The sequence below is a fragment of the Poecilia formosa genome, unplaced genomic scaffold (assembly GCF_000485575.1).
Source record: "Poecilia formosa unplaced genomic scaffold, Poecilia_formosa-5.1.2 Scaffold16, whole genome shotgun sequence".
Lineage (NCBI taxonomy): Eukaryota > Metazoa > Chordata > Actinopteri > Cyprinodontiformes > Poeciliidae > Poecilia > Poecilia formosa.
This window is the reverse complement of record NW_006799955.1, coordinates 4,179,843-4,207,217: the sequence shown is the minus strand read 5'-3', so window position 1 is coordinate 4,207,217 and position 27,375 is coordinate 4,179,843. Positions and strand designations below refer to the sequence as shown.

Genomic DNA, 27,375 nt, shown 5'->3' with positions numbered 1-27,375 from the left:
ACAATTATTCATTAAGCTGAGAAAATAATAGTAAAAAATAGATAGGATGAATAATGTTGCATGTGACAATCTTGAATTTCTGAACTCACAAAGTCCAACTTTGATAATACAGGGAAAACACAGAATTTATGAGCCAAGTGAGTTAACCTGTGAAGCTCTAAGGGGCACTTGGTTTTGTTTCAATAGTTACTAACGGGGCCAAAAGAAAATCAGCTACTGTACCCAACTGGTTGATTTCTCAGGTTGCACTTTTTGGTTAGTGTACACATTTGTTTTGTAGCTATGAATGAACTAGTAAACAGAGAATGTGTTGACAAGTTAATATGTCAGGGCTTTTGTTCCCAACTGTCTACTACATAAAAACAGCCTTGCTTAGGACTTTGATAGTAGTGCAGCAGTTTGGTTAACTGGAATTTATGCTTCTACTGGGTAGAATAACACAAAAGTGTTACCATGAGTGATTTGAACTGGTGCAGCAAACATATTAAACTAGTGTAAGCAAAATGTCCAGCCGCAGTGGACATTTTGCTTACAAAATCTAAGCAAATGCCATACTTTTATTGCTGAACCACTTTGTTAGAATGGATTATAAAACAGTTATAAGGCTATTGGAAACAAAACAGGGACCTATTTTTTAGGTTGCTTAATTGAAAAGTTAATTTAATCTGTAAATTATTGCCTTGTCTTAGGCTGCAGATTAAATCCACCTAAAGATCAGAAGTAAAACTGTCGATGCATTTATTTACTGCATTCCTTGCTGCTAAAAGACAACAGAAAAAAAAAAAAAAACACTAAAAAGATTTTGTCGATTTAATTAACTTAAGATTATGCTTTTGTTGTTTGTGGAATTTGGCCAGAAACTGAACATTTCACCCCACCGTTTGTAGTTTGACTTTAAAGTTGCTTTAAACAAATAAAAATACGAAGAAAACGCAAACTGGGCACCGAATCAAGTATCACTCCAGCCTTCTCTGCTAAAATCCCTGTGAGTCAGAGTCTATTAAAAACCAGCGAGATAAAAGCTGGTTATGTAACCCAGGACCTATAGCGCTCTTTATCGAGCAAAACAGAAAGGAAAAACACAGATTTCTGTCAAGAACTTTGTTCTCAAAGCAAACTCTGCACTTTTGTGCTTCAAACAATAAAATCAGAGCACTTCATGAGTGACGCGTTCACGTCAGCTGGCTGAGAGGCGCTTGATTTTTTTTTTTCTCTCTCTTTTTTTCGTGAGCATCTATGGAGCGCTAATGATCAGCGAGCATCTGACCGATGCATGAACATGTGACCGTTGTGTGGACCCGCAGTCACCGCGACACCTGACAGGACTTCACACAGCGGAAGGTCTCTGCTCCTGCTCCTTCTTTTTGGAACCAGATCACTGCCGAGTGAGGAAGAGGAGGAGGATGGATACCCCGGAACAGGGAGCTCAGGTAGAGCCACTGCTGCTTTCGGTAAAGCGAACTGATTTTTCTACATAGGACAACTTAAGCTGTCTACTTGTAGCGCCTGTTGACTGTGTAATATATGTAAAAAAAAAAAAAAAAATTGCAATCCATTACAAAATGCCAGAATAATGACATTTTGCTATCACCACTGGCAGAAGTTGAGATACACTTCCTTATTTAGTTGAGTTTGTTTTATGGCTTTGGTCAGACATTTCATCCCACATGTTTTTCCACGGTGAATTTTGTGCCACTCCTCCTGACAGAACTATAGCTAAGTTATATCTGTATGCCTTTTTGCTTCAATGAAAGAGTAATTTCTGTTCAAGCTTTAACTTTATGGTTTTAGGTGTTGTTTCCATATTTCCACATAGTCTGCTTTTTTATGATGCCTTCTATATCGTAAAATGCTGAAGTTCCTCACATGCAACATAATGCAGCCACCCCCATACATTACAGCTGGGACGGTCTTCTGATGCTTGCAAACTATTTCCTTTCCCCTCTAAATGTAGTGATGGTCACTGTGGTCAAGGACTTCTATTGGGGTGCGTTCGCTAGCTTCTTCTGTTAGTTTTCGAGTAATTGCTTCTGGATTGTTGAGTAGCCTTTCAGCCCATGTTGGTAACTCATTTCAGTATGGAAGAATGATTGTTGCAACTCTAGACCATTGGAAATTATACCAAAGGATGGATCCGAAATTTGGAGGTTCACAATTCTCTCATTTAGGTTCATTTCTTTTAATTTTCCCCTGAGGTCCCATAAAGAAACCAAGTTATTTATGTGCGCCGTAGAAAAATATTCACCGATGTTCTTCCATATGCCTCAAATTTTCCTCAAATGAACCCACCTGAAGTCTTCAGACTGAAGTCTGTAAAATGGATAATATCATTGTCTGGGCTTCCTCAAGTTGTTTAAAGGAATAGTAAACTTTGCGTATGTGAAGTTGTGATTTTAAAGAAAGTGAAGTTGCTTGCTTATAATTCTAGCATTCAGGAAACGGAAATGTATTCAGTAGTCCTACCTGATCAAAAGTAGAAAAAAAAATGTTTTAGCAGCTTACTCTGAATTTATGTCAATGTCTTAAACACAACTCAAAACTTGTACTAGTTGTCTTTTATAACTTTGCAGTCTCCTGGATCAGATGTCCCGTGTTAAACTGAAGTGAACTCGCACACCAGGCAAATATGCTGGGTCATAAGTCATGCTTATGCAAAACTGATCTATACCATCCTACGCAGACTTTAAATTGACCATTAAGCTTTATTTTTGTTGAATTAAATAGATCTATTCCAGACGAAAGCCATAGGAGAATGTCCTCAGACAGATAAATTCATGCAGATAAATTCTTGCATACTCACAGGGCCCTGCTAATCATAAATGGAGTAGATTTGACATTATTATCCGCTGGCTGTTTATATCAAACAAAATTCTTCCATGAGTGGAAGAGTGAGAACGTATTTTCTCTTAAGCTACTTTTAGAGCTTTGCCTTTGAAATGTCAGGTTGTAACCTGACCCTGAAAGTCCACAAACATTTCAGAATCATGGTAATCTTTCCTCTGCTTGTGAGCAAGTAAAGTCTGACTGGAGATTTTTTATTTACTTTTTTTAGATGCATTTCTGAAGAATATAATTATGAAAATAACAATAAATGTTAATGTGTAGCGTTATCTGAACGATTATATTTTCTTTTAGGTTAACTCCTCATTGGCTCCATCAATCAGGCGAAGAAGCTTGGTGAGTTGTTTCTTGGATTTTTTTCTTTTTTCTTACTCTTTGGGGGATTTTATTTGAAATTAAATGCGTCTTTGTATGAAGTGAGAACGTTTATTATGATCTTATTCTGAAAACAACCCCACAAAGATAAAAACAGAGGATTCACTGTGGGATCAGCTGAAAACACTATTTGGCATTGACCAAGATGATTTGATGCAGCCGAAGCTTATCTCCATGACTCTTCTTTAGAGGATACACTGTTTTACACTGAGCTTCATTTTTATGGCCGAATACTGGCGGGCGGCAGCGATCTAATCTATAATCTCACAATCAGAGAGTGGTGAAGCAGTTTTTTGGATGCTCAGTCACAAATTCCAGTTGTTTGACACAACAGATGGGCATCGGCCTTTATCAGACATGGTGTGATTCAGGGCAGCAGGAGTTTGTTCAGAGCTCGGCTTTTAGACAGTGTCACATTCTGTGCGAACTAGATTTAGAGAGTAGGACGGACAAGGAGAGCACATGCATCCCAATACTTTAGAGGTTCCTTGGTGCTTCAATGGTCAGGTAGGACAAGGTTTAATCTGGCGCCTATTATGTGAGATTTCTTGCGCAAGAGATACTTTTCAGCAGCATTTGTGCATGTCTCTTAGCATCTGAAGCCTGATAAAACTAAAGGCTGATAGCATTTTGTTGTGAGACGGGATGAAAGCAGACAAATGAACTAAAAAAAAAACCAAACAAACACCTTAAATAGGGTGAGTTGTAGGGGGCGGAGGGCAGAGAGAGTGTGGTGATTGTAGGCTAGCACTCTAATGTGCACTCTTACGGCATGCTGAAGTTGAAAGTAGAATCGTTTAAGGATTACCATGCAATGCATTTTGTGCGTTTTGTGCTGCCGCTGATGCTTTCAACGTTGCCACGGCCATCTGCACGGATCAGATCCAAGCATGTGTCATATCCTGTCATATGATGTCTGCTGTGTGCTTTGCCAGTCCTCTGACATGATTTCTCTGGGTAAAAGCTGATCGTTAGTATCGAAAGTATCAGTGTTTGAAACAATAGGATACATAAAACTGTGCTGTAATCAGAGCTCAGACTAACAATAGCGTCTGGTTCTTGCGTATCTTGCCCAGCAACACGGTTTAGAAATTATAATGCAGCTTTGGAGTTAAAGTGACAGTCAGAAGTTTATATGGTCTCATCACGAATATAAATTCTATTTGGATTTTCAGCCATTAATAATGCATTTATTTTATTTTTGTTTTAACCAATGAATTTTTTCAAATCTTTTGCAATAAAATATATTTTACTATCTTTAATAAGATTATAGTGACAGTGTGATGTATTCCTGACAGATACATTTTTTATTAAGTCTTTTATTAGCCTCTTCCAAACATATCAGAAATAATTAAACATAAAAGAGGCAGAAAATCTTCCAACTTGTTTAACAGTGTATAAACAGACACCCACACTAATGTTTGGTTAAACGACCCTCACCAAGTCGTACATTCATTTTTGTAGCCGTCCAAAACCATTTGGCATAGTTCTGGCTGAAACTCTTTTTATCATAATTGTTGGTTTCCTGGTTTTGGCTCTGTGATTAGCCATACGTCATAATTCATATAAATCTTCTGGTTTTAAAGGGTTTGAAGGATGAAACTTTGCAGAAGCAAGTTTGTCCTGGGGCATGAATTACAACACCAGTTTTTATGTGTGTTTTTGGATCATTGTTCTGTTTCAAGATCCATTTGTTTTCCATTTTTCACCAGCTTCTTTTTCATTTGGGGTGAAGTTGAAGAATTTGGTAGACCTTCATTTTATTAATCCACCCGTTTCTGTGAAATGAACAGTGTACATTGCACAATTGGTGTAGGATTACTGTGATCAAAGCCTGGCCTTGCATCCTTTGAAACGTACTGAAGTGATTTTGCTTAAAAGCTGGATTCAAGCCACTAAGTATTCAGCCAGAATTATGTCAGAACTTTGTTGAAGTCTACAACAAAGCCTAAACCAAATAATAGAAGCGCTATATATTTGAGTAAAATTGTAAAAATGTTGACCCTGTTTTAATAATTTTAAGAAGATTCACAAATCTTCTTCACCTAATAATTGTCCTCCATTGATATGTTTATCTAAATCTTTTGATTTGGTCCTTCCCAGCCTAAGTCTCTTTTGCTTTTCATGGTCTGTTTGGTACATTGCATACTTATGTGTGATTTTATTAATTTTTTAAATATTACACCTTTTTCTTTGTTGCCGCTTTTCAAAAATGTTTTCAGATATGATGTGTAACACTTTGGACATTGGCCACTGTGTGTAACTTGATTATGTAAATTAAACTAACTTGCTCAGTTTCAATAATTCGAAACCAGTGAACCCAATTTTTGATTCTGAAATGACTCAAACAGTTTTGTGTATTATCAAGATAACCTAAAAGAAGAATGTGGATCTTTATGTGGAGTTTGACGTTGTTTGATGCCAGATATCTTGATTGTTTTTTTATGCTAAATTTCTCATGACATTGCTAATTATGCTGCTTTATGCTATTTCATGGAAAAACAGGTCAGAGGGGGTAGAATATATTCCCTCTATATGAGCCTGGATGTTACCCTTTTGATCATGTAGAACAGGATCTGGTATTTAAGTTTGAAATACAGACAGTTTTAATCTGACCAGGAATGCTTATCCATTTCCTGTAGTCAGATTATGAGCATCAGGCCTGCCCAAATGGCGTTGCAGCTGTGAACAGCAGCTTCCTTCATTAAAATAATGTCTCCACGGTTCAACTGGGGGTCAAGATGGCTCCGGAACAAGCTGGAGTCCCTTTTAGGATAAAAATACCTGCTGTGATAAGTGCTTTGACTTATTCCATATTACTTTTAAATCCTATTCAGTGGCACTCTAAAAACTAGACATATTTGCACACAAACTAAAGATTTGTGTGCATGTGAACAGCATCACAGCATCACAGTGTCACATGCTGTTCATAGTGAAGGATATTTTTGCTCTTTGAAGGTCTTTCTTAATTTCCCACGCGTTAATTCATATTTTATTTTATGCATCAAGTGTAAAATGTAATCCTTAGTGTAGCTTTTGGGTGTTTTAGTTCATCCATCTCCTATGAATTAATAGCCAGCAAAAGACCCTCTTGTAAAACTGCTGATTGTTGAATTAACACTATGGAGTTGGTGCTGATTAAACAAACAAGATGTTAATTATTGAGTCTTGGAGGTGCTAGGAGGGTTCTGTCACCTTTTGATAAGAAAGGTTGGTAGTTTCCGGCATTCATGTTACAATTTAGATGCTAATGTTCACCGAATGGCAGTGATCTTACTTCATGTGGCAATGTAAAAGGACGCCTTATTTGTTTCGCAAATTAAAATACAAGTAGCTATTTGCTTCCACCTCTTTATGCATTTTACAATTCAAAACGAATCCTCGTATTTCAGGGTAAATCTGGAGAGACGAGGCTGCACATTCACACTGAGGTGGACTTGAAGAAATAGTTGCCTCACCCTCCTCCTCCTCCTCCTCCTCATGTACCACACTGATTATGTCACCTTTGTACTGACTAGTTCCTCATTATGATGCCTCTGTGAGGCTGCACAGTTCAGCTCAGAGTGTACATGCCGTGTTGTGAATTTGCCTGATTAGTGTTTGTAAGCCTCCGAACCATTAAGAAATTTTTATCTGGAAAAACAACCCGACAACAAACACATTAGAGCGAGATCCTTTTCGTTTATGAAAAGGTAAAAGCAGATATTCATATGCTTTTTACACACACTGTTGAATAGATAATAATGATTTCTGCTGATTTTATGAAAAGGTTTTCACCACCTCCTCACACTCATATCCTTTCATTGATGTTGCATAAGCATCCTCACGGTAAACGGCAGCTTTCTTCCGACATCTGCATCTTTTCACGTAGACACCACGGACATGATGTGCCTCGCTGTTTATTGGAAGACCACTTCTATCCCTTCACCTTTTACACATTTTACTATGTCACAACCAGAAATTTCAATACACTTTATTGGAGTTTTACTTTGATAGATCAACACAAAATTATGCATAAATGTGAAGTGGAAAGAAAAAAATAATAATTTAAAAATATTTTAAAAAGTGTGGTGTGCATTCCTGTTCAACCTTGTTAACTGTGATGATGTTGATTAAAGCCCAGGGCAACATTTGCCTTTAGAGCTCACCAAACTATAGTTCCCGTGTGTGTATTTCAATCATTTTATGGAGCGCTACTGAACACATCATCCTTAAATTTAACTAGTATGACACTACAACTGCAACTATATCAAGACATGGGCATTTATTTAAAAGAAAGCATGCAAGAAAGCTGTTGTAAAAATAAGACTATGGTGTCACATTTTTCACATTTTATTATGCTACAAGCAGAAATTTCAACTTATATTAATGGGATTTGACCCCCCCCACCCCAGCCCCTGCCTCTGCACACGGTTTGCCACAAATCATGTGAGATACAAACTAAATATGTAGAAGAAGGTGTTATAATGTGATGAAACCAAAATTAAACTTTTTGCCCATACAAGCAAAACAGATTTAAGTATTGGAAATCCAGCAATCCGGATCTAGGTTGATTTGAACACACCTTCCCCCCAGCGAAACAAGGTGGTGGCCTCATCGTGCTGCTTGGATACTTTTCTTCTGCAGAGCTACGGAAGCTTGTCAGAATTGAGAGGATGATGGATGTAGGCCCATTCAAATTTCAGACCTGCATTTAATTGAGAGTTTGTGGTACAAGACTCCCATTCACAGAAGCTCCACATCCAATCTGACTGAGCTTAAGCTATTTTACAAGGAATGGGCAAAAGCTTGTGTCTCTAGATGTGCAAAGCTACATGCCCCAAAAGATGTGCAGCTGTGACTGCAGCAAACGATTACTCTACAAATGATCAAAGGGCCCTGCATGGTCAAGCCCATCTGCTGAAATTACTTCTCATTGACAAAAGTCGTTTGATAAAAATCAGATGATTTTGTTCTCAGCATTATGTCAACCACCCCTACAATCACTCTGATGAACATTTTGCACTACATGCAAAGCTATTGTGTGATTGGTCAGAATTTCATGGGTGTTTGTTTATGCGGAAAACAGTCCCAACTACTCAGTTTCTAAAGCAGGTTTTTCAGCTGGAGAGAAGGATGGATAGCTTTGAGGCTCAATTGTCCGAGGGTGGGACGAAGTACATAATATAGGACAAAAAAACTGAACTCTCCCTGGTCAGTTCTGGTCCGATGCACCAGGCAAATGTCCCACCCAATGTCTTCTGTTCTTTTTTTTTTATTATTATTATTTTATTTTTAATTACATGGAAAATAAAATGAGATGTTGCAGCTCATCAATCATTATTTTACTCGTCCTTTGAGGATTTTTCAAAAGCCAACCAAAGGTTAGCTCAAAGAGAAAGACTTTTATTAAATATGTCACGTAAAAAAGAAGATAAGAAGAACATAGACTTGTTCAAATAAGTGTTTTTTTTTAAAATAAGCTGAGATTAGACTGCTTTAGCAGTCTAATCTCAGACTGATGAAACTTGAAGTCAAGTTTCATCAGCAGAATTAAACAGAAGTAAACTGTTGGTGGGTATTATATGGTTCTAATCTAAACAAGTGTTCTGTTTGGACCATTTCTTTTCAACATAAAGACATGCAATTAGTTTCCAAGGCAACTGTGCTATCCAAAGGGGGGATAATGTGTTTGTTCATAATGCCCTCAACTGTAAGGGAACACCATGTCAACAAAGATTTTATTTGATGCTGTTTTCACGGCTGCATTGTAGAAGTTGCATTTTTTTTTTCATTTGTCTATTCATGTTTAATTTGTACAAATGTGAGTTGAAAACTAGCTTTTTTTGTTGTCTTTTTGAAAATTGTTTTTGTGCCTTTTCCTCAGAGGAATGACGATGAGGCAGTGGTGGATCAGGGAGGAACGCGGTCCCAGCAGAGGGCCAACTTTGAGCAGGAGGATTTTGAAGGTAACAAAAAAGCAGAAAGCAGCAAGCTCCTGCAGCTGAGTCCACCCACTCCGTCCTAACAACTGCTGCTTTCCCTCTTGACAGCTTTTTTTTTTTTTTTTTGCTGTTAAGAGAGGAGCAGAGTAGGAGGCAGAAGCTGTGGGTGAGCTCAGTTTGCATCAGTAATTTCATGATCGCTCAAAGAAAGACAAAGCGACTCTAAACAAAGTTACAAATGGTGGGACTGAGCAAATTAGGATGACTAGAAGCCGTGGCGAATGTTCTCTATCTGCAGAATAAGATAACAATAGAGGCCTCTGAAGCGTCAGCTCAGCTTGTTTCTGAATTATTGTTAATCGTTAATCTTTCTTTCCTTTTAACAATACAACCTTTAGATCATTTGTGCAGAGAGATAACAACACCAACCTCCTGCTAGGGTGCACCAGACTTCCAGGAACAGCTTAGAGAACATACATGTCCATTTTGGAAAAAAAAAAAAAAAAAAAAACTTATTAAAGATTGTCAGAGTTGCATTGCTTCAGTAGATCACAGAGTAGCACTACAGCAGTTACACATGCATTAATCAGACATAGCTAAATGACAGGTAGAGAGAATGACGGTCATGACCTCTTCGTCATGGTGCTGGTGGTTAGTGGATGAATTAGAAGCAGGAAAAATGGGGAAGCATAAAGATTAATTTGACACTGACCAGATTGATATGCCAAAATGACTTAGTCGGAGCATCTCCAAATCTTTTAGTCCTTATTGGGCATTTCCGGTCTGCTTTGCTTAGTATCATTCAAAACTGGTCCAGTAAAGGAACAGTGGTAACTTGACGACAGTGTCACGGTGGAACCTTTTCTCTGTGGTACGTTACAGCAGTAGGGCTACTGTAGCTCAGTTTGCTGAAGACCTTGCAACTTACTTGAAGGATGCAATGTTAACATTTTGGTACTAGATACCACAGCACACATTCGGGGATCTGTTATGGTCAGTGACTCCTCCATGCTCCACTAGGGTTGTTTTGGTAGCAAAGAACGTCTCACGCAATAAATGGATGTAGTGCAAAAGTGCTTTGGGGACCTCTGGACTTGATAAAGCGCTATACAAGTACAGCACATTTGCCACTTTGTCATTTATATTATTAGGCTGGTGGTCATAATTATATGCATGACCTTTGTAGATCAACAACTTACCAATCTGTAATAGATTCCGACAACTGTTCAAAATGCATTACCATCACATTACATTGTTGTGTATAATGACATAAAAATATCAGTGGAGTGTATTTCTGTACGCACAAGCTTCATGTGACATAGTGGTGGAACAAACAAGAAAGACAAGAAGTTAAATGAGCTATCTGCATGATTTGCAGCCATTGTTTCATTGCCCCTGAACAGCCACACATGCCATGAGACAGTAATCTTTTTCATCAAAAACTTTGCTTATGTCAGCAAAGCAGAAACCCAGAATTCCTCTGTGGATACGGCAAACTGGTTTAAAAACAAATCAGCCAGCAGATCAGTCCTGATTAGGTAAAATACATCAAGGGAGGCCCTGAATTATTAAGCTTTTGCAAGCATGGTTTTCCACTAAGTCCAGCTGTGCCAGTAATTATTGAAATGAGTCACATGCATCAATCAGAAATGCATCAGTTATTCCAAACTAAAATAGTTTATTCTTCCTGAATTAACCACTTTGGTATTTGTCTCCAGGTCACAGGACTCTCTACATTGGGGTCCATGTCCCTTTAGGCAGTACCAGGAATCGTAGCCATCACAGGCATCGTCACCACGGGAAAAAACATTGGAGGAGGAGCAGAGAGCGAACCCTTCCCTTGGTGGAGGGAAGAGAGTCTCCAAATTACGGTATAGGCCACGAGAGCAGCCTTTCAAAAATATGTGTCTGCTGTCATTTGGATTTGTCTTACGGTTCATTGCAATCCCTGCCAGACACTCCCTCCCAGCGGGTTCAGTTCCTGCTGGGGGCAGAAGACGATGATGAGGAACACATCCCCCATGACCTCTTCACGGAGATGGATGAGATCTGTCTGAGAGATGGAGAGGACTCGGAGTGGAGGGAAAGTGCCAGGTGATGTTAGTGATCTTAATGTAGCAAAATTTAGAAATCCCCAGAGGTTGCGAGCATGAGCAGTCATGGTAGCGATCTGTGAGAAATGCAGATTGCAGATTATGTTTAATGTTTGTGTTTCAGCAACTTGTTTAGTATTTTCTCATGATTTCCCTATATTTTATCAGACACCTCTATAAAATGATGGTGTACTCTTGACATGGTAAATAAGACATATTTTATTTACATTGATACCCTGGTAAAAAGCAATAAGGGAGGAGAGTAAATGAGTGAAGCTGACAGGGAAAAGGAGAAATGAGAGCTACATGTGAAGGCCCCCAGAATGAACGAGTGTTGCTTTTGCGCCTAGAACAGATGGCCGACCAGTTTGCCGTCTGCTGGCAGCACTTGATGGCAACTCAAACTCTTCTTACAGGTGGCTGAAGTTTGAGGAGGATGTAGAGGACGGGGGAGAGCGATGGAGCAAACCCTACGTCGCCACGCTGTCTCTCCACAGTCTGTTTGAGCTGCGAAGCTGCATCATTAATGGCACTGTTCTGCTTGACATGAGGGCAAATAGCATTGAAGAGATTGCAGGTGATTAAGGCAATGTGATTTTGTTAGTTCTGGCTTTTGTTATATTTTTAAATCTCTCTAGAAAGAAAATAAAGAAAAAATTAAAATTTATATTTTTAGGACGCTTACTTTTCGTGTGTAATCCTGGAACTTTGGGCATATCTTATTGTTTAATGTTTGTAATATTGGGAGAATTACCAATTAGGTGAATTCTTCTCTTAACTCCAACTGCACTATAAATCTTCTTTTTTTTTTTTTTTAAAGAAACCTAAAAAACATTGGTAATTAGCAACAACACACCCATATCTAACCTGTTGTTTTTGGGAAAAGTTTTAAATGGGATGCATTTTTATATTGATGCACCTTAATGCTGGCAATCCAGATTCTTAACAAAGACGGTCACAACATGCTGGTTTAACGACTGGAAAAGCTGCTTTGCCTTCAGCCCAGATGTCTCAGATAAAGGCATTTTGCTTTTGTTTTGCTCCTCAGAAATGGTCTTGGATCACCAAGAGTTATACTCACCACTGGGAGATGACCTCAGAAAGAAGGTGCGTGAAACTCTCTTGAAGCAACACCATCACCAGAACCAGAAGAAGCTGGCTAACCGCCTGCCGATTGTACGCTCCATCGCCGACATGGGCCGGCGGGCGTCAGAGCTCCATCTGGACAAGAATGGTGAGAAACCAAATAAGCACAAACCTCTGCATACTTCAGTTTTAGAATATCTTAAAGACACTGTCCCGTAAAGTAACTTTTTTATTATTAACTAAAATAACAAATTTCCAATTGAGGATTTCACAAAAGCCAATTATTTAAAAGAGCACTGATTAAAACAAACAAACAAAAAAAAAACAAAAAAAAAAAAACACAAAATTGCTTTTGTTTTTGTTTTGCTTGGTTTATTTTGTGTTTTTGGCTTTAGGCCATCACAAAAGGTTTGAGGCAGCTGGTATTTAAAACAAAATTTTAATATTATAGTTTAGGTTCAAATTTAATTCAAGTAAATCCAATTGATCCCAAAACAATTCAGTTATTGAGAGCCAATTATATATAGTCCAGTTAAATCCAGTTCTAAAGGGATTTAGTCAAATGTGGGTTTAATGCCATCCCAGTTGTCAAATTGAGGTGCTGACTTTGTGGAAATCTCTCATCGCAAAGAAGCATGTGGTGACAGTGGAGAGAAGCCACTTGATTTGAACAAGAAACAACATACAGTAGAGGGCAGGTTCAGTATGAGTGGTCACCTTCTGCCACCAGTTATGAGTTGAGAAGATAGAAAAGAGAAAAAGACAAAAAGGAATGTTAAAGTCAGCAGTATTTTTGTGCATCAAATTGACTGTGATAACTCCATCAGTTGTTACTTCTGGGAAGACACGTAAAAACAGAAACCTCGAGTCAGCAGGTGGTTTTCCCTTTGCAAACTACATTATAATTGGTTGCTCCTAAATCCGAGAATCTAATGTAAAAGTTTATATGTAAATTGCCCAGTTGTAAATATTTCAAGGACGTCATTTATATAATACTTTGAATATTTCAATGGTTTGGCCAGGTCAGCTGACGGCATCTCAGTCTCAATTAGCGGGTCCTGACGGCAAAGGGGACATCAGCAGAGAGAACAGTGCTGTGGACTTTAGCAAGGTATGTACATTGGAAGTATATATAGTTTTGTTGTGGCTGCTTGTGAAAAGTGTTGGAAAAGTGGAGACAGGCTGGTATGGTTGGTACAACTGTTCCCAACATACAGCCTCACAAAAAGAAAGTTTAGTAATTGTGACAGATGATTTTGAGTCGAGTTTTTTTTGCCCTTCACTTCTCACTGCAGGTTCTAAAATTAGGGTTGAGGGTTTAGTCTCTTAGCCACAATTGTGTTTCTGACATGATGCGACTTCCAATTAAATGTAATACCTGAATAATTACTAAAACTGTAAATAACAGCAAAGTATAACATTTATCTACTGTAATTTTTTTTCTCAAGTATTTCTTCTAAGAAACAGACACCACTTATTACAACTGAAGGCAAAAAGAGAGAATTATTATACCCAAAATTTCCATGCACTTCAGCACAAAGTCCTTAAAACATGTATGGATGATGGTGTGAGTTTAGATGCATAACTGACATGATTTTAATAAAAAAATATAAATTTGGCACAAGCTGTAATGTTAAAAAGAACTGGGACACCTCAATACATATCAATTTCTTTTACAGAAATGTTCGCATTATCAAAGCTAATTTTTTAAAAAGAAATTAAAGACCAGGAATTAATAAAAGTTAACACAAAAATATACCTTGTTTTAGTCATCAAACAAAAGATATTAACCAAAAGCTGTGTACTAAACAAAGAAAAAGTTAGGACACCCTATCAGTCAGTCTATTTGCATGAAGTAACTTCAAAGGGTTTCTTTAGTCGTCCGTCACCTGATGGAATTTATGATGGAAAATCATCAGGTCCTGCTGCAACAAAAAAAAAAATCGACATCCAAACAACTTATTTGGAGACTTCTTTTAGCATTTTGTGGTTTTCTGTTGGTGACCGTGCTTGGGCGACGAGACCAAGACACCACCATGGTTATGTTGAATTTATCTTACTTTTAGAATATGTTCTGTACTGTGGAACGACTGAATAAAAATGATTTTGAGAGTTCATAAGCTGCAACAATATTTCTGTTCCTGTAGTCCTCAAAAACTCTTTCAGAGTTTGGTGTTCATTCTCACTTCAACAGTTAGGAACGCATCATCACACTAAATGTCTGATGTTTAAAACAAACAAACAGAGAGCACCTTCAAAATACTGAGTGATGATATTTCTATAATATGTAACTTATGTAATACACCTGTGTGAGATTCTGGGATTAAAAAAAAAAAAAAAGGTATGTCCTAATTTATCTCCCAAAAGAAGTTGCATTTTTTATATCACAGCTTACAAAATATGAATGTGTTTTCTTCAGCTTTTACTGTTTTATAAACAAGCCAAGAACGTTTTTGATTAACCCATAATTTCAATCTTCTAAGAATCTAAGAAAGATACGATGTTTGCGTTCCATTAAATATTTTTATCAGAAAGGGACAAGTTCAGACCATGAAGTTATTTGGTTCTATATTTTTACAGTGAAACAAAATGAGAAGTTAATGGCGAAATTACCCATTTTTTAACCTGCATTTTACAGACCATCTGTCGCTAGAGAGAGAGAAAAAAAGAACCCAAATGCTGACAGCAGACAGACAGATTAAAAGCCAGAATGACCTACTCCAAAAAGCACTCAAATTCGGGAAATCCAAAAGCCAATAAAAGTCCACACCAAAAAAAAAAAAATTGAAAAAATGAAAACACTCTGTGAATTCAGAGGAAATCAAATAACCACTGGAATAAGCAACAAAATACTGAGCAATCTTTCAATCCTAGCAATTTCCTAAAAATCCTAAATTTTTAGGAAATTAGGATGCTTGTTTTCCCAAGCTTACTAAATAATGCAACACTGTCAAACTGATGAGGAAATGTGATGTTTTACTGATAATTCAGTAAAACATCACTTTTTGTTTAATTTACCTGTTTTGATAGTTTCATTTGGTAAATCAGGTATAAACTGCTGCATTTCATTGTTTTTCCTTCACCCCTTTTACTTTTTAAGCTAATTTGCAGTTTCATAATTTTATTTGGTAGTCTGCAAAAAGGAACTGCAATAGTTTTCTGCTAAAAGAAAAGCAACACTTTTTCCTCTCATGTTGTTAAATACCGTTTGACATTTCTTGCAGATGTTTAAAGACTCATTTTGGTGAAAATTATGTTTATTCTGTTTATTAATTTTTTATTCTCTTTAGAGGATGTTTTTTGGAACACATTATGATTAAAGCAAACACTTGTCACTTTGGGTCTTATATTTCTAGCCACTTTTGTGTTTAGTCATACTCTGTTTTGGTATCCCTGTATTTCCTTTTTCATAATTAGAAGTTATTTTTCTGTATTTTTACTTTAGTTCTCTCCATCAGTCAACTTCATCGGTAGCCTGTTTTCAATCCTTGGATCTTGGGAATGATTACATCCAGCAATCATTTCCAAGGGTAAAGGGCTGCTGTTTTTTCTTAACTCCTTGGTAGTTTTTCCTCAACTTGCTCTTCATCATTTCAGGTGTTTATTTTTTGTTGGACTCATCTTTGGCATTGCTATAATGTCTTTGCTCTTCTATTAAAAATCCACCAAACCGTTATTCAGCTCCAACAGAAGGGCAGGTCAGATTTAAAAGTCCAGTTTTCTGATTAACAGAGAGAATAATCACGCTACCATATAGGGCCATTAAACTGTCAATTTCCAAAGCATTAAATTAAAATGTGGAATTAAAAAAATGGGAGAATAATTTCAGCAGTATTTTGACCATGTTATTACACATTCTCCCTATAAAACTGGTCAGCATGTTAGGCTGCACACGCAGATTACAGATCTGATGTTTCAAAAATGTATTTAATTTCTTCATATTTAGATACTTTTAAAATGCATAGTCAATTAATGTTAAAAAGCTGATAATTGAAATCAACTTTTTTGATAATTTCTGAGAATTATTTTTAATTATATAAAATTAATAAAAGAGCGTATGGTTTCATGGGATTAAATATGTGTGCAGAAAATCATCCTGGGTTTCCTGTTGAACTTCCAGTGTTCTTTGATTAACCGATTTACTCATTGTAGGTACTTTTAGCACACTTTGAGTCTTTGTTAAAATTTTCAAAGCGAAATATGGGGGATAAACACCAAACACGATCAGACTGTTACGCAACTGTGCATTCCGAAAAATTAATAGGAGGTTATCTTTCATAGAAAACCACCGAGTGAGGGATTAGGATTATTACCATGTTAGGTATTAGAAAAGTCAAACACATGCATTAATGAAAAAATAAAATAAGAATAAGATCGCAATATGTTGTGGCAGTGCATTTTATGCTTCTGTTTTACATTCACAGAAACTATTGTAAAGAAGTGATTGAGTTTTATGGTTGTATATTTATATCCCAGAAATGACTGAGAAAATAAATTCACATTCTGTCAATTTTTGAAGAAATTCTACATTTCAGGACAAACTTCGTTATTATTTATATAGTCAAGTTTTAATTTATATTCAAAAAAATCTCTTTAAGAAACAGAAAATAATAAATGATTTTAAAAAAACAAAGCTCCCACTGGTAATTGTTGTTATCTAGAGATGCATCATCTGAATGAGGGAACAAATAACACTCCAGTGGGCATTTGTCGTCCTCATGAAATTATCACACAAAAATCAACACCTTTAATAAAAAAGAAAGGATTTCTGGCTGGCTTTTATTCATATCTGTGAATCTTAATTTTTTTTTTTTAGCTTACTGGCTCTTATGAGTTATTATGCAATGGATTAAGTTATAACCTATATTTGCATGCTCTTTTGTAATATTTCATTCACACATCTGTGCCCTATTTGAATGCTGGAACAAACAAATCTAGCACAGCTGGATTAAATTCAGACTGGGAAATGGGTAAACTCATACATTTATGGATTTACGGGAGGATAAACTGTAAATAAAAACCTCTTCCTGTGAATGCACTTGGTACTCTTAGGATTATAGTTAGAGCTGCATAGCTGAACCATGTGGAATGTTGCACCTTTTATCCTTTTTTTCCAGATAGATCTTCATTTCATGAAAAAGATCCCGCCGGGGGCGGAGGCCTGTAATGTGCTGGTGGGAGAGCTCGAGTTTCTGAACAAGCCAGTCGTGGCATTTGTTCGCCTTTCCCCTGCAGTCCTGCTAAACGGGTTGGCTGAAGTCCCAATTGCCACAAGGTTTCTGAAACACTCATTCAGCTTCTGAACCATGTTTGACATTACTTGTTCAATAAGCAGCCACTGTTGATCATCCATGACTTGTTTTCAATTTCAAGGTGTTCATTTTTATTTATTTTTTGCCTTTAGGTTTCTATTTATTCTGCTGGGGCCTTTGGGTAGGGGAGCTCAGTATCATGAGATTGGGAGGTCCATAGCAACTCTTATGACCGATGAGGTAAGGGGTCGCTGAAGCCTATATACATCACAATCCCATATTTTACATAATTATACAGTTTGGTGAAATGCTAGTCAGATGTCACTCTCAGATTTTCTGCACTTTGAATAAATTCACAGCTCAGTCGAACTCAGAACAAACCCTAAAGTGGTGGAACATTTCGAAGTGTGAAGCACAGCTCAGAGCTTTCATAACTTGCTTTTGGCGATTAGTCAGGCCTCATGTGCTCCATTTTGTCCAGAATTTGTGTTGTCATCCTCCAAGACTGTGAAAGAAAAACAGATCCAGACTGAAGTTGGTTCTAAAAAAGATGCACTCGCTGAATAAAAATATGCAGAAACCTGTTATAAATAGGGGCAGTTTCACATTGTTAGGGTCAAGCAAGGTAATTTATTTGTTGTATCCATGCAGGATTCACCTAGATGGTGCACCAAATCATTTTCAAATAAGAATTATGATGAGCTTTGTTCTTACTTACATGATTAAAACCCAGTGTAACCAACAACAACAAAAACAAGTCCACCTGCATCAAATTCATTCTCAGTATGTGTTCAGAAAAGGTCTAATAGCAAATCAGAAAGGCATGTAAGGTAAAAGAAAGTTGTCAATATGTTTAAAGATGTTTACAAAAGAATTTCCGAAACATCTAGTGGATCCACTGTTCAGTCTATTATCTGAAAATGGCAGCAATACCAACCTACAAAGACAAAAACAGAAACAGAAAAGCACCAGCAGGCCCAGGGTCACTCTGGAGGAGTTGAAGAAGTCCACACCTCAAATGTAAGAATTTGGTTTATAAAACGACCTGTACTCACCCCAGAGTACAGGTCTGCACATCACCCCAGACATACCATGCTAAAACAGTAAAACATGGTGGTATCAGCATCAACGTGGAAAGCACTTTGGGTTGACGAGAAAATGATTTAGAAGAATACCGAAAGAAAACCTGAGAACCCACAAATAGACCTGGGAGTGTGCAGGGGTTCACCTTCCTTCAAGACCACAACCCTACATTCTGAACTAGAGAGGATTAGCTTAAATAAAATCTCATTTATATGATCACCAAAAGAAAAGAAAATAGATTGTTTTCTTTCTGTCCAGGTTTTCCATGATGTTGCCTACAAAGCTAAAGACCGGAATGACCTTATTGCTGGGATTGATGAATTCCTTGATCAAGTGACTGTCCTGCCTCCAGGAGAATGGGATCCATCAATACGCATAGAGCCACCAAAAAATGTACCTTCTCAGGTTGGTGCAAATTTTGTTTTACACATTGAAATTAAAGACAGTTTGACATGATAATAAATCTCCTGCTATTAATCAAACAGGAAAAGAGAAAGAAAAGCAACCTTTTACCTAATGGCTTAGTGGAGGGTGAGGAGGAGGATGAAGACAGTGGCCATGGTGGTCCAGAACTGCAGCGTACCGGAAGGTATTCAGAAATACCATTGTCATGAACCGCACTTGGCATCTGCCCATCTATGTTTTTTTTAGATATTATTTTCTAAAGTCAGAGTATTTAATTTGGTATTAATAAAATACTCATCCATTCATTCGCTTTTTTGATCTTTCATTCATTTTTGTAACAATCTATTGAGAAGGAGATCGATGACACTTGGTTCACTGCGAGAGAAGGTTTTGCAGTCTCTGTAATTTAAATCAAATTTGTAGCATAATGAGTAGACACTGAAGTGAAACATTTTCCATCCATCCATCCATTGGCTGTATGAACTTATCCTTGTGAGGTCCTAGGGGAGCTGGTGTCTATCTCCAGCAGTCATTGGGTGAAAGGCGGTGTATTCCCTGAGCAGGGTGCCAGTTCACTGAAGAACAACACAGAGATACAGGACAAACAACTGCACACACTCTCACCTTAAGACCATTTAGAGACCAATTGCCCGAACAGTTATTTTTTTGGACTATGGGGTAACGAAGGAGTACCCAGACAGAACCTACACATGCACAGGGAAACCATCCAAACTCCATGCAAAAAGACCCCAGGTCTGGATTCAAATTCAGGATCTTCTTGCTGCAGGTCAACAGTGCTGCCAACTATGCCACCGTGCAGCCAAACCTTCTCAGATAAAATAAAAAATATAATTTTGGAATATTTTTGAATATTTCTGATATTTCTGCAAATTCTTTTTGAAATCAAGCTGAAAAACATTACAAAAAAATAACATCTTTCCTCAAAAGCCAAGTCTACCGCAGCACAACTATTTCTGGAGAAACTTGAGCTGCAGTTCTGTCTGGAAGTGGTTTCCATAGCAACATCTTTTTTTTTTGTCTGATCTCTATTTACAGCTCTACATTTTCATCATAGAGCCTGTCACACTAAGCCAAGAACTTATCGTTTGAAGGAGGGCCTGGGGAAAAAAAAACTTTAGGATTAAAAAAAAAAATAAATGTTTGTTCATAATACTGATAAATCAGTATATATATTTTGTAATTTTTCCTTAGGTGGTTTGGTGGCCTTATTCTGGACATCAAGCGCAAGGCCCCCCACTACCTGTCAGATTACTCTGATGCTATTAGCTTGCAGTGTGTTGCCTCTTTCTTGTTCCTTTACTGTGCCTGCATGTCCCCTGTCATCACCTTTGGAGGACTGCTGGGCGAGGCAACAGAGGGAAGAATAGTAAGTTAAGATATTTTTGTATTGCTTGTTATTAAAGCTCTGCCAAGTAAACAGCTTAAAAAAAAATAATTTCTCTACATTTAATTACAAAGTATTTGAATTTTAGCAGGATAAGAACTGTTTCAATACGTTTACATGAATACTGTCTGTGTTTTTTCTTTCTAATCTCTAGAGTGCAATTGAGTCACTGTTTGGCGCGTCACTGACAGGAATAGCCTATTCGCTGTGTGCTGGGCAGCCCCTCACCATTTTGGGAAGCACGGGCCCTGTGCTGGTGTTTGAAAAGATACTTTTTAAATTCTGCAAGTATGCTCTTTTAAAATGTGATTGAGTACATACCTATTTATTTATTTATTTATTTATTTATTTATTTATTTATTAATGAAATATAATAGATGGACAGTTTTGGAAAGTGAGGAGAAGCCAATCTTCTTGCCCTGTTTACTTTTCCAAAGCTTTTCCACATTTCCTGCACAAAGGTTCATGGGAGTAATAGGTGTGCTCATTTGGCTCTTTTTTGTATATCGCTAATAAGAGTACTGCAGTGTTTTTTTTCCTCTGATTTAGATGTCCCTTTTCTTAAAAAAAAGTGTTTTAAAATCATTATCCTGTTTTCACAAAACAGTTCAAAAGACTAGTTGTGATTTATTTATAGTATTTTACAAGGATTTTTATTAGCTTTTCTGTCTCTTAATAAGATATTTGGCCTCTGAAATTAACCAGTTTTTTGTATGTCAGTTATCATGCTAAATCATTTTGCTTTGTTTTGCCTTCCCTGAGCTTCTAAAATATTCGCGATAATGAAATTCTCAAATTCACCACATTACAACCAATAAACAATGCCATTTATTCTCTCTCCCCAGGGAGTACGGTTTGTCCTATCTGTCTCTCAGAACCTGCATTGGCCTGTGGACAGCTTTTCTCTGTATTCTGCTGGTGGCCACAGATGCCAGTTCCCTTGTTTGTTACATCACCCGTTTCACAGAGGAAGCGTTTGCCTCGCTCATCTGCATCATCTTTATTTATGAAGCCTTGGAGAAACTTTTGCACCTGGGGGAACTCTATCCCTTTAACAAGAATAACAACTTGGACAAACTCACCACATATTCGTTAGTATGCATGTCTTTTGCAATTGCCTCTTGTAGTGATAATTTAAGCAAATGTTCCTTGGAGTATTTAAGTGATCAAAAAGTTGATTTGCTGTTTCAGATGCGCTTGTGTTGAGCCTTCGGATCCCACTAATGGCACCGTAAAGTTCTGGGAAGTCAACAACATAACTGCCTCTGAAATTTACTGGGAAGCCCTGGAGGTGAAGGTATGAATAACTACCAATTCATAGATTATAAACCACTCCAGCAAACCGAAGCAAAATTTTAGGTCACGTCAGTGACTTCAGCAAGAAAAAAAAAAAAAATCAAACAAACATTTTACCCGACAAAACAACTGGGAAAAAAAAAAAAGGATTTTTGGCTTGCTTAGCTTAAAGTGGCATGCTTATCCAGATGGATGAGACGAGATGAGATTAAGGACATGTGGGCTGGATTATATTGGATTATATTAGATTAAAGGGCACTAAAATCATTATAAAAGCACATTTTCGGTCTGAGAACTTTTGTTTTCATTGGCATAAAAGCTCATGAACCCTGCATATTTCTTTGATGTCACAATAACTCTGCCCTGCTTTTCCTCACTTGCAGGATTGCATTGAAAAGAGAGGGGAGTTTGTGGGGACCGCTTGTGGTCCTCAGGGACCCTATGTTCCAGATGTTCTCTTCTGGTGTGTCATTCTCTTCTTTTCTACTGTTGTCATGTCTGCCTTTCTCAAGGAGTTCAAGTTCAGCAATTACTTCCCCACAAAGGTACTGTGACTCGTTATAATCAGTGTGCAACTAAAATCATGACTCAAACGTGATGATAAATGTGTTGCACAGTGCAGCACTACACTCTTGTGGTAATCCACGGGCATTGCAGTGACTGAAAAAGAGATTTATCACTGGTGTTTTTTGTTGACTGCTTGAGATTTTCTAAGTTGCTAACAAGCATTTGGCCAATCTACAGTTACATTTTCAAAACCTTAAATACAATTAGCACAACTTTGATTTTACATGGCCCTGCCATTAACACATTTCATGTCGTTTTCACAGAATAGGAAGTCAGTGAGCACATTTCTGAAATGCGTACATTGTTTTAACACCCAAAGACAAAATGAAAATATTGTCTTATTTGCAGAGCACACTGGAATATAAAACACCAAACACAATCTTCCTAAACTTGCTCAAAAACAAGACTAAAAAGCTTTAAATTAAATTCTCGCTGATTCACAACAAAAATACTTTGCAAGACATAAACATTCAATTCGCCTCTATATATATATATGTACTCAAATCCAGTCATAGAAACAGACCTGTTTCTGTTTCTATTATTAATAACACAAATAATTTGTGTTAGTAAATGCTTGTTACCAGTTGTGAAAAAAACAAACAAACAAACAAACAAACAAACAAACAAACAAACAAACAAAAAAAACATTTTCTCCCTCTTTTTTTAGGTGCGGTCTATTATCAGTGATTTTGCTGTGTTCATCACTATTCTCACCATGGTCTTGGTTGATTATGCTCTAGGGATCCCCTCCCCCAAACTGAAGGTGCCTAATGTGTTCAAGGTAGGAAGGAAAAATAAGACTCTGACTATGAAGACATCATATTTATTTAAAAATGTTCAGCCAATTGTTAAATATATATATATATGTGTGTGTGTGTGTTTTCTGAAGCTTCTACTTAATTAACACAATTAACATTTTAGCGACTTGCTTTGTTATAACCACCAACTTTAATGCCCTTCATTGCTGTTTTTGTAAAAGACCAATATAACATGACTTCTATGTGTCTGCTGGAAGAAAAAAATGACACATGACGATCTGCAATTTCTTACAAATAAACATCTGAAACGTATGGCAGGCATTTGCACACAGTCCCAGTAACATAATGCTTTTACTTCGATTAAAGGTGAAAAGCTTCAGAGAATGACATCATCTTTACAAAACATCTTTCCAAAGATTCGCCAACCTCATGCACATTTTAATACATGAATATGCTTTGATCAAAACCATCATTTAATAAGTTTGGCTCTATATTCAGGGTGACGGTGGTGTTAGTTTTCCACTACACATAATGTTTTGCATGTGAGCCGAACGTCTTCTTCCACATGCCGCATGCTTCCCCCTGACCCTGACCTGGCCTGTCAGTTCAGAGGACGGTCATGTCTTGGTAGGCTTGAGGAAAGACTGTTGAGTATACAAGTGCACATCACACTTTTCAGATTTTTATTTAAATAAAACATCTTAACAAATACAACGATTATCCACTTAACATTTAAATTGAGGTTGTAATAGGACAGAACATATCAGAACGCTCAAGGCACTGTGCTGATGATTCAACAGCCAACCAGAGACGATCGAGGTTGGCTCATCAGCCCGTTGGGGCCCAACCCCTGGTGGACAGCAGTAATAACTGTTATACCAGCTCTACTTTGCACAATCCTAATCTTCATGGACCAGCAGATAACTGCTGTCATCATCAACAGGAAGGAAAACAAACTCAAGGTATTCTCATCTGTACACCTTCCATCACTTTTGCACCAATCAAATAAAGACACAGCTTAGCTTTTGCTATTTGGTTTCCCTCCTCCAGAAAGGTTGTGGATACCATCTAGACTTGCTGATGGTCGGGATAATGCTGGGCGTGTGCTCCGTGATGGGACTGCCGTGGTTTGTGGCAGCCACCGTCCTCTCCATCACGCACGTTAACAGTCTGAAACTGGAGTCGGAGTGTTCAGCTCCAGGGGAGCAGCCGAAATTCCTCGGCATCCGGGAGCAACGCGTGACAGGCCTCATGATCTTCATGCTCATGGGCAGCTCTGTCTTTATGACGTCAGTGCTGAAGGTGGGACAAAATCATTTTATCAAGAAGTGATTTTTTTTTTTTTTTTTTTTTTTGTGGCTGATGTAACATTTCACTTGTTTTCTAATTTAATTTTAAGCAAACCTCTCTTAACTTCTCTTTTGCTTTTCTTAGTTTATTCCTATGCCAGTGTTGTATGGAGTTTTTCTTTACATGGGGGCATCTTCTCTAAGAGGCATTCAGGTACAAAAAAAGGGAAGGAAAATTAGACCAAAAAAAAAATGATTGAAAGATATTGAATATGTGGAACGTGATAAAAATTTCAACAAGGACCATGACAGAAATGTACCCTTAGATTTGATCTTTTGTCAATCTCCTGCAGTTCTTTGATCGCCTCACGTTGTTTGGTATGCCAGGCAAGCATCAGCCAGACTTCGTCTACTTACGACATGTTCCCCTGAGGAAGGTGCACCTCTTCACCATAATCCAACTCAGCTGTCTCATTCTTCTGTGGGTTATCAAGACCTCCAGGGCTGCCATTGTCTTTCCTATGATGGTGGGTAAACAGTTAGTTGTGACATTTATGCTACCTGTCCACTCCAGTTTGTGTCATATGGTTTCAAGCGTTGAGCTGTAAAGGTTAAAAGTGTCCAAACGTGAGTGTCTGTTATTTTACATTTTTCAAATGTTTTGGTCAGCAAACGAACATATATCTGACAATATTGAAGGTTTTGCAACTCCTATGATTTCACTTGCTTTCACTGATTAATAAATACATCATCTAAATTCTCCCAAATAAAACATGACACATGTTGATGTGATGCAGGCTACAGTAAATCATCTTTTTTTGACCAAACTATAAAAATGCATCTTCCTAATTCTTACTTAGTGTCAGAGTTTCTGTTGTTTCGATAAATTTCAACAACATAGTAATTCTTCTGTTTTATTCTGCCATTTTTTTGTTGTACCTTGTCATCTCTGCAGGTCTTGGCTCTGGTTTTCATTAGGAAGTTGATGGACTGTATCTTCACCAAGCGAGAGCTGAGCTGGCTGGATGATCTCATGCCAGAAAGCAAGAAGAAAAAGCTTGAGGATGCTGAGGAGGTGATAGATCTGTCTTTGGCTGTATTTTTTATTGTATTTTTTTTAAAAACAGATCTGTATTCAAATAATTCTACATTTTACATTTTTCTGCACTAAAATGTCTGATTGTTTACCTTTAGGAAGAAGAGCAGAGTATTCTAGCAGAAGATGAAGGTGTTGTGCAAGTGCCATTGGGGGGATATAAGTGAGTTATAGTGCCATTGTAAAAGCTCCGTGGACAGAATCATTTTCTGTATAATAAACTTTGTCTTATTTTTATGTTTTACAATTTTCTCCCTCTTGTTTTTACAGAGGAATACCCATCATCAACATCACAGATGAGATGTCAAAAGGCTCGTTTGGAAATACCTGGAATGCCAACGACTGAAGAAAATAAAGCATCTATGAAGGTTTTCAAGATTATTAGGCTGTACTTTTTTACAGAAATTTTGGCTAAGGCAGGAAATTAGTTTTCAATGAAAGAATGAAAACAATGTTCAGATTGATTATTTAGCTGCGAGGAAATTGCATGACTGGAGTTATGGCAAAGCATCACACTAGAATTCATCGAGCTCCTCAGATTGACCCATTCTTTCACAAAATTATAGAAGCAGCCTGCATGCCAAGGTGATGGAGTGTACACACTTGTGGCCTTGGAAGGGATTGAACACCTGAATTTAAGGACTTTTGACATAAATATGTATTTTTGCAATTACACTTATGCTTTGTTAACTTTGTTGTTGAACTTCAATATCATAAACATGAAGATATAAAACAACTTTTTCATGAGATTGCAAAAAACAAAACAAAGCAAAACAAAACAAAACAAAAAACGCCAAAAGGTGGAAAAAAATGAAGCCCGGTTTGGACTGTGCAGACGGCCTGGATCCATCTTTAGCCCTTCTGATTTTATACAATCAAATCTGTTTGCAAGACAACACGTACGTCAAGATCGTACAAAAACAGTCTGGTTTCAAAACAAATAAAACTGTGAAACTTTTAAACAATACAAAGTTATTATTACATGTGATTTGCACAATTTTCTGTTTCTGTGACTCGTATTATGTATCTATATGTTTTTAACCAAATTACATACCATACAATCTAGAAAGCACAAGCAATAGCTCCTCACGCCTAAACAACGCTATCCTATCCATGTAATAAAGTGTTTATTCATAAAGTGTTTATTTATATATATTTTTTGTGGGTTTTAAGATGTTACTCATTGGGGTTTTTTTTCCAGCAGATTATTTTATAATGCGAGAAAAGTCTTACAGTCTTTTGCTTTCTAGTGACAGTGTACTTCTTCAATCTTTAGTGTTAAATTTCTCTTAACTGAGTCATCAAGCCATCTAACTGTCAAATGTTTTACCGTTGTCAACTTTTCAAAGAATAAAACTACGACTTGTGTAGTACATTGTTTTGAAAGTATTTATGAGGTATTGTATTGTCCGTACTACAAGTGTGCAAACCTCAATAATTCAAGATGTTTCACTTTTTGAGTGTAACCACTTAAATAAAAGTTGTTTCATTGATATTGTAGTATACTGAAATGGACTTGTACATAGCTGCTTAAATAAATCCTAATAAAGATGATAAAACGTTGTGGCTTTACGATCAAGTCAATATGGCGTGTTTCGGCAAACATTGGCGTTGGCCTCTAGTCGCATATCACCTTAGGCCGCTGTGCTAATTGTGTGGCTTTGTTGTAGAAAACGTGACGGGAACACCTAGTGTCAATGCAGCTGCTTTGCCTTCACACATCCGGCCTTAAGCAGAACAGGACTGGGCACAGGTTCGCTTTTGCAATCAACAGATGGTTTGATGTGCTGCAGATGACAGCTCGGAGAGGTGGAACATCCCCCGAGCATGTCACGCTGCTGGCTCATGTGAATTACTGTTTCCTTCTCAGTGCTATGAGGAAATCAAAAGTGTTGACCCAGGTAC

The 27,375-nt window shown here is 37.4% G+C and overlaps 1 protein-coding gene across 5 annotated transcripts; it reads left to right on the top strand.

The window, feature by feature from the left end:
* The first annotated feature begins 1,050 nt into the window (after positions 1-1,050).
* Positions 1,051-25,822, top strand: slc4a10b (solute carrier family 4 member 10b). Of its 5 annotated transcripts, none has more exons than XM_016668708.1 (25): positions 1,051-1,451; positions 3,136-3,177; positions 9,083-9,164; positions 10,859-11,011; positions 11,096-11,234; positions 11,650-11,810; positions 12,282-12,467; positions 13,342-13,430; positions 17,437-17,594; positions 17,724-17,811; positions 18,913-19,059; positions 19,140-19,243; positions 20,272-20,446; positions 20,619-20,752; positions 21,310-21,555; positions 21,656-21,761; positions 22,144-22,305; positions 22,995-23,108; positions 23,886-24,047; positions 24,136-24,387; positions 24,520-24,588; positions 24,728-24,901; positions 25,330-25,449; positions 25,569-25,633; positions 25,741-25,822. In XM_016668708.1, exons 1-25 carry the CDS (start codon positions 1,404-1,406, stop codon positions 25,814-25,816), a joined length of 3,252 nt encoding a protein of 1,083 aa, XP_016524194.1. In that variant the 5' UTR covers positions 1,051-1,403; the 3' UTR covers positions 25,817-25,822. The 5 variants fall into 5 exon arrangements, with proteins under 5 accessions (XP_016524194.1, XP_016524197.1, XP_016524195.1 ...); XM_007546595.2 differs by having other exon boundaries at positions 1,052-1,430; XM_016668711.1 differs by lacking the exon at positions 3,136-3,177 and having other exon boundaries at positions 1,051-1,430.
* Positions 25,823-27,375: the final 1,553 nt, after the last annotated feature.

Coding starts and splice junctions, on each gene's coding strand:
- slc4a10b (XM_016668708.1), top strand. CDS start 1,404: ATGGATACCCCGGAACAGGGAGCTCAGGTAGAGCCACTGCTGCTTTCG. Junction 11,811..12,281: donor TAGCATTGAAGAGATTGCAG/GTGATTAAGGCA, acceptor TTTGCTCCTCAG/AAATGGTCTTGGATCACCAA. Junction 20,447..20,618: donor AGGCAACAGAGGGAAGAATA/GTAAGTTAAGAT, acceptor TCTAATCTCTAG/AGTGCAATTGAGTCACTGTT.